This window comes from Pteropus alecto, unplaced genomic scaffold, assembly GCF_000325575.1.
Source record: "Pteropus alecto unplaced genomic scaffold, ASM32557v1 scaffold13, whole genome shotgun sequence".
NCBI classification, from domain to species: Eukaryota; Metazoa; Chordata; class Mammalia; order Chiroptera; family Pteropodidae; genus Pteropus; species Pteropus alecto.
This window is the reverse complement of record NW_006434373.1, coordinates 2,607,458-2,615,332: the sequence shown is the minus strand read 5'-3', so window position 1 is coordinate 2,615,332 and position 7,875 is coordinate 2,607,458. Positions and strand designations below refer to the sequence as shown.

At 46.3% G+C, this 7,875-nt stretch overlaps 1 protein-coding gene across 1 annotated transcript in view; it reads left to right on the top strand.

Moving 5' to 3' along the window:
- The window catches only part of COL4A2 (collagen type IV alpha 2 chain), a 178,889-nt gene that overhangs the window by 158,289 nt on the left and 12,725 nt on the right, over positions 1-7,875 (top strand). The window contains exons 33-37 of the mRNA XM_025044980.1: positions 2,074-2,137; positions 2,348-2,422; positions 5,064-5,171; positions 5,946-6,053; positions 7,026-7,097. Coding sequence (XP_024900748.1) covers positions 2,074-2,137; positions 2,348-2,422; positions 5,064-5,171; positions 5,946-6,053; positions 7,026-7,097 — 427 coding nt within the window. The remainder of the gene's footprint in view (positions 1-2,073; positions 2,138-2,347; positions 2,423-5,063; positions 5,172-5,945; positions 6,054-7,025; positions 7,098-7,875) is intronic.

Here is a 7,875-nt window from a genome sequence, read left to right as displayed (position 1 = left end):
CCTTGTGAGCTTAAGCAAACCCTGTGCTTGCACCAACACCGGCGGTGATTGGAGTGTCTTCCATGCTGCTGCTGCCCTTTCATAGGCTTCTGTAAATGAAGCGTGGTGTCTGCATTTTTTCATGGAAGCCTTAAGAGAACAAAACTGGAATTTATAGAGATCCAAGCTCTGAACTCAGTACTGAAAATCCGTTACTGAATCATAGCGTGGAGAACATCCTGGCCTGCCATTTACTCATTTCTTTGCTCAACACATGTCATTTGAGCACTTGCTATGGGCTGGGCACTGTTGTCATGGCAACGATGGAGCACCCTGACCTGGGGAAGGGTGCACCTGTATCCTTGTCTGTAAAATGCAGGTAGTAACCACCTTACTGTTCTGTTGAGGGCAGTGTAGACAGCATATGCAACATGGCTCTCCAAAGATCATATTTCATGGAATTCTCTTTTTATCCTCTTTCATGTGTAGGTATTATACACGCACTGTCCTCAGCACGCAGCGGACTCATTTCTGGCATTCACAGTAGGGTCGGCACGCTTGGGGCAGATCAGAAGTTCTGGCCACCTTGTAGTGAACCTTTAGCAACAGGCCTTGGCCTTCTGTCTAGCCCACCCTGGTGTACATGAAGTCCTCAAATTTTTCAAGTGTCTTCCTTCCATCACTCTCAAAATCTATAGCTGTAAAGATCTGATAACCAGTCGTGGGTGCTGCTAGTCAGGTCACTTAAAAGAAAGTTGCATATGTCTGCCAAAGGACACATATGGCAATGTTCTCAGCAGCTTTATTCATGAGAGCCAAGAACGGGGGGAAAGCTCAAATGCCCATCAACAGGAGAAAGAATAAATAAGCATGGTATGTTCAGACAGTGGACTAGTGCACAGGAGTAAAAAGAGAATTATTGATAAACGCAACAACATGAATGAATCTCACAGACTTTATGTTAAATGAAATAAACCAGAAACAGGAAGTACATATATGATTCCATCTTTGTGACAAGACTATTTGATAGAGGCAAGTCAGAAGAGAGGCTACCTTGGGCAGGATTATTGATTAGGAAAGGACACAAAGGAACTTTCTAGAATGCTGAATGTTTCGTCTTTATCTAGGTGGCACATGAATAAAAACTCATTGAACATCTAAGATGAGTGAACTGCACTATATGTTAAGTTATGCCTCAATAAAGTAAAGCAAGCTTTAAGGAGGAAAAATAGATCATTATCAAAACAAAGGTTTAGCCTTGGGCACATCCACCCCACCCCTTCTACAAAAGGGAGCTTCGTTAAGAACTCAGAGGCACAATTAAGCCATGCTAGGAAACGGCAGTTCTGATGCTAAAGGTTGATGCTAAAGTGGAGACCAGAGGGAGCAAGGTAGACCAGAACTCCCAGCCTCCCTGTGAGGAAGAGCCACGTCAGAGAGAAAAAACCATGGCTTTTTGGGAGTCACGGGGCAGCCCAGACATCAATCCAATCTCATTATCAGCAACCAACATCGTTCTGAAGAAGTCTCATTCTCTCCGCAGATGGAAGTACAGAACCCTGTAGTGCAGAGAATAAGTTTAGGAATCTGGCAGCCTAAATCGATATCTCAATTCTGTCAGCTGGGTGACCTTGAGCAAAATATTTACCCTCTCTGTGCCTCAATTTCCTCATCTGTCAAAGGGAAATAATAGTACCTACTTCATATGGCTGTTGTGAGGCTTAAATGAAGTTCTTGAGATGGGACCCAATATATTTGCCCATGGAAAGTGTGGCAGAGGGTAGAGATGCAATCAGCCATGGTTATTCTCACCACTGTCAAATATGATCTGTATCAATGATGTTATTAATTTCCATAAAGCTGCCAAACTTGTTTCATTTTTACTACTTTATAGTTTACTAAGAAGTAAGCAAACCACCTACTATTCTGTGCCGAAAAAAACTTTAGAAGTTTTCTACAAAATTATGACATCACAAACTTTGAGTATTGTTTTTTGGATACCAGATAGTTAGATACACTTATACTAAACTTCGAAATTACAAACTATTGCGTGAACAGCCTTCTAAGATGGTTTCATGTTTGACTTTGCTCTAGGGTGACAAGGGTGCTCCAGGGACAGCAGGTCTTTATGGCGAGATTGGCCCCACAGGTGATTTTGGTAAGTGTTGCTCAGACAGTGAAAAGTGAATGCCCACAACCCAGAGCATTCTGGACAAGTGTGCAGCAGATCCGCAGATGCTATTAGGTTTTCTTTTTTTTTTTTTGAAAGAAATTATTCTTATTAAGAATGTAACACAACAGAAGTTGCAAAACTAACCACTTCTCAATAGGAAGACCTGTTCTCACTCATCTTTTTTGCCTGTAACAGGTGATATTGGAGAGACTATAGATTTACCAGGAACTCCGGGCCTGAAGGGGGAACAGGGTGTCATTGGAATACCAGGTACCTGTCATTTTCCATCTCTTCCTCTTAGCAACAGCCTTGACCCCTTGTCTGTGTCATCGCTCATGAGCTGGCTGGCCAACTATATCACTATTTGGTAAGCACTATGGATCATGTCATAGGGAATGGTTTGAGGTCTTCAAAGCCACTGTGCAAGAAAGACTCTGGAATTTTTAATTAAATTAAATCCAAAGACAAAGTCAAGAAACTTCTCTTACTCTCTCTGAAAGGGAAAATAGCCAAAATAACACTCGTAAAATCAACATTTTATGTGGCCCATAAAATGTAACTCATGGAAAAACAGAGCCTGGGCTCTGGAGACATATTACAGCTCATGGAGCAAATGATATGATGACTGGAGCTTCTTATAAACAGTGAAGGGCCTAGAAGAAAGGTCAGTGGGAGTTGGGCCCATCTCTTGAGTAAGACAAGAAGAAGCAGCCCTCTGGCCCTATGTGCACTGGAAGACTGGGGGTGGTGGCGGCGGGTGGGTGGGAGGAAGGGACGCAGGGGGAAGCCTCGTGTGGCACAGGAGCACACTTCTCTGAGTATTCCTGAAAATCAAGATCAAAATTCCTACCTGTAATCATATCCCCAAGGGACTCACGATAGGCTGATGCCTTCTTCTGAGGGTTTATCTTGGGGCATTACACACTGCTTAAGCTGCCTAGAGCCCCAAGTCCTTCTAGGGATGGTCCTAGTGGTAGAGGGCAGGAGGTGGGAAGAGTTTGTCCATGTGATTGGCCACTGGGGAGGAGGCCAATCCGGTTCTTCATCTACAGAGTTCCAGAATGGAGAGAGATATTCAGTCTAGCATGGGGTCAGAGGACTGTCACTCAAGAATAAGCAGCCTCATTCGCTGACCTCTCTGGGCTCACGTGCATCTATGTTTGGGTCTCCCAATGGTTTTTCTTGTCACAGGGGTACCCTGGGCTGCCGAGCCTTCTGGCTCTTGGCTAGCTGAATCTCCCATTCTAAGTAATTACTTTGGCAGTTTAGCTTATAAAAGCAGAAATGTGAAACCATCTTTGCCACATGTCACTAATGATGACCTCAATTGCACAACGGAAAATGTGTCAGGGAGGAGAAGTTACTTTCTCCCCAGAATTGTGATTGTTACCCTTGAATGCTTAGGTTTTAGTTAACCTGTGGGCCCAGAAAATTGAGTCTCCCAGTTTATCTATCACCAGGGGACTGTATCCCACGGGCAGTGGGGTGGTGACAGTTGTATCAACCTTCCTTGGGATTGTTCCATTTTCCCTAAGACAAGTGAGGTGTGCCTAAGTTGGGTCAGCTACAGAGCTGGTCCCATGTGGCAGAGGGAGTGGGCATGGAGGCCCGAGTCAGATTAGCTCCTGGACATTGAGGGGCATTGGGGAGCCGAGGCTCAGCCCTTGTCACTCAGAGGATGAAGCGACAAGCTGCACTGGACTCCCTCAGTTTGGGTGGGTGGAGATGATGACAGTGGTTTATGAAAGAAGATTCATTGGGTAAATAGGGGTTTGAGCAGATTAATACATCGTAAAAGAATCAATAGAAAATAAGCAGAATTTCTTAGGTGGTTTTCCTTCAAGACCACAAAAACTTTAACAGTTCATCTAAGCAGTAGCCTCATAGATTTAAGAAGACACTGGACAAAAGTGATTGTGTGGAATTCAAGTTGGTCTTAAGTTTCAAAATCTTCCAGCATACCAGAAATCACCAAAACATTTGACAGAGAATGTTATCACTAACGTGAAGGCAGCATTTCTCTATATCTACCCAATGACCACATCAGAATCACCTGCAGTGCCTGTTAAAATGCAGATTCCAGGCCTTACCCCAGACTTACTAAGTCACCTCTGAGAAAAGCTCAAACATCTGCGTGTTTAACAAATTCCCCAGATTTCCCTGGCATATTGCACATTAAAACCCACTGTGATAAGAGCTCTGATTAGTTATCTACTGATGCTTAACAAGGTACCCAAAATGCAACAGCTTAGAACATCAACAGGCAGGTATTATCTCATACCTTTTCTGAAGGTCGGGAACTCGGGAGCAGGGTGGCTCTGACTTGGGGCCTCCATGAGATTCCAGTCATGACGTCAGCAGCGCTGCATCATCCGAAGCCTGAACGGGGGTTGGAGGATCTGCTTCCATGATGGTTTTCTCACACAGCTCTTGGTAGGAGGCCTCAGTTCCTCGGCACTCGGCTCTCTCTCAGGGCGGCTTGAGTGTCCTCACGGCATGGCAGCTGGGTTCCTCCAGAGCAAGCGATCCAAGAAAGGCAACAAAGTGAAAGCAATGATGAATTTTATGACCTAGACTTGAAGTGACACACCATTCATTATTTCTCCAGTATCCTGGTGGTCACACAGTTCAACCCAATTTGGTGCTGGAGGGGACTGCACAAGGGTGTGAATTACAGAACGTGGAGACCATTGGGCGTCAGCTTGGAGGCTGTCAGCCATAAGTTCAGAGGGAAGAATTGGGTAAAAACTTGGTTGAGGAAGGAACATGTTTAGGTCCCTGTTCATGACAGAAGCACCCGTGTGGTATGGCAGCACCCTTTAGCTGGCGTTCCATTGGACCCTACAAGCATTAAGCTCCAGTTTGATGCAATGTCTGTAGTTTGTTTTAAGCAGCACATCTGTGGTTACAGGTCTAAAGGGATTCTTTGGAGAGAAAGGAACAGCGGGTGACATCGGCTTCCCAGGAATAACAGGCATAACAGGAGTCCAAGGTCCTCCCGGATTTAAAGGACAAACAGGTAAAATCTCTTGCAGTCACACAGTCTTCCTCCAGCATTCTGCCTCCTCGGGCATGGCTCGATGGTGCAGTGGCCAGTGGGGCTGAGCACAGCCGAACCTCTAAATCGCCAAGACCCCAGAACAAAGGCAGCCAATTTCACCTGTCTCTTTTTCTGCTACGATCACACTCTACCCTAGGAAGCTTGCTCTTACATGTTGCCCATTCACCTAGCTCTGCCTTAGGACCAGAAACATGGAAACAACCAACTCAGCTATGGGAGACACACAGGGAAACGATGAAAGGGTTTGTGTGGCCCAGCATCTGTCTCTCCATAAGCACAGACTAAGTTCTTTTTAAGGGATCTCTTTCATGAATTTGCACATGCAGAAATTCCTTTGAGGATCCCAAATTAATGATAGAAAGCAAATGGTGAACTAGTTTCATGCTTTTTGGTTATTGCTGAATTTGCTTTTGCCCAGGAACTGTGACTCTGACAGTCTAATCCTCAGGGGCTTGTTTTGTGGGTTCTTCTCAGACTTCTATTTGGATGATAGGAAGAGAATAAGAAAACACAAGCTGTTCTCTCTTTGGCGAGGCTGAACTAATGCCCTTAAACTTGAATGTGGATTCCCAAACCACATGCATTCCTGGCTTGAATAGAAGCAGGTCCTTTCCCAAAAAGAGCTCCCGCCCCATCCACGCAGGACCTGAGCTGGAGGTCGGGTGGGGAGGCCTCTCCTGAGGTCTTCGGGGTTCCTGTGTCTGACTTAAGGATCCATTTACCCTACCCCAGGCTTTCCAGGACTGACAGGCCTGCAGGGGCCGCAGGGAGAGCCAGGCCGGGTCGGAGTACCTGGTGACAAAGGAGACTACGGCCGGCCAGGGGTCCCAGGCTTACCAGGTAAGACCATTCCTCTCTTCATAGACATAAGCACACGATGGTTCAAAGGCAGACCTGCCAGTTGAGGAGGGGCACCATTAGCTAGGTTGGCCTCTCTCTAAACTGTTTTCTGTAAGACTGTGTGAGATAAAAGGCAGAGGTGTATATGGCTTACTATCCACACAAAATTCACCTAGAACAGGGTTTGCAGTCGTCCAAGCCCATCAGGAAACAGACGTGCCAGTCTGCAAAGAAGTGCTTCACTCCTCACAACGATGAGTGAAAACCACCTGAGAGGCCTTGACTGCTAAGCCAGCACACAGGCAGTGCGGAGGAGAGACCAAAGGGACAGACGCTAAGTTGTTCCGCCACAGGCTTCCCGGCTTCTCACTGAGTGAGGTCTGGTGGAGCCTTTGGCAGGATTTGCAGGGTTCTGCGGCCTGATCTGGGCAGGCCACTGCTCAGGGACAGGGCCTGGGTGCCCTGACAAGCCCTCAGTGGCCAGATCGGCCCCTGGTCAGAGACAAGCCCTCAGCTGCTCTGTTGCTCAGAATTAAGGGTGACCCATCTGCCTCCGCACTCACCGACCACGTCGCAGGAAAAATTGCTGCCTATGTCCCACGTCCTATTTTAAAAATGTTCCTCCTCAAGAATCCATTGAGAATGGAACTAATGCCAGACTATTGGTTCCAGGCAATTTTTACAAACCAAGTATGTACAGTGACTCAAGTGCCAGGAAAAGAAAGGAAACACACTGCTTCCCAGTTCTCTTCTGGCTCTAATGAGTCCCTAAAGAGACTATGAAATCAATCTTTAAGTATGATGGTTCTCTTAGGTGACATAGAAATGATGAATTTACCTGTCAGACTATATTGCTGAACTGCTGCTTCCTGTTTGCCGGGGTTTTAGCAAACGAAAACATGTCTGAATGATTTTAAGAGCTTCTCTCTTTGCTTCCAATGCATGAAATAACCATGAGTGAAACTCGCACAGGTTTTCCAGGCATCCGAGGCATCGGTGGATTACATGGCTTGCCAGGCACCAAAGGCTTTTCAGGATCTCCAGGTACCTAGCACTGCTGCAGCCATGCCTAGCAGGGTGGGGAGCTGGGTGGGCCCTCCTGGATGCTGGGTGGGGGGTGGGGCACTCAGAGAGCAGGACTGCTCCATGACTGTTAGATCATCCCTGAGGCTACATGGGCTTGGGGTCCCTGTGCTCCCCCACAGGTCTCAGTGGTCCTGCACACAACTGAGGTGTGATCCCTAACGATCCATCCCCTTGGGTCAGAGGTCACATTGAATGGGCCTATCAGGCTTTTAGAAGGACAGAAAAACAAACGATTTGCTTTTTCATCAGCGTCTTGGGGATGTTTGGGATGCATTTATTCCCCTCAACTGGCCAAAATATCTGCTTTGCCCAACATTCTATCTATAATCTTTCATTTCATTGGCACAGGGAGGCAGTTGATGCCGGCCTGTCCTGAGGCTGTCCTTGTGCTTTGAAATAGATAATGCTTTCTTAGTCAGTCATCTCAGGTTGCTGTAAAAATAAATAAATGAATGAGTGAATGAATGAATGAATGAATGATGAAATGCCACAGACTGTGGGGCTTAAACAAAAGACAGTCATTCTTCACAATTCTGGAGACTGGAAGTCTGAGGTCTAGGCGTTGGCATGGTCTGGTTCTGGTGACGGTCCTCTTCCTGACTTGCCGATTGCCACCTTCTTTCTATGTCCTCACACAGTGGAGAGAGAAAACAAGCTCTCTAGGGTCTCTTATCAGGACACTAACCTCATCATGCCGACCCCCAATGACTTTATAAAAACCTCATTACCTCCTCAC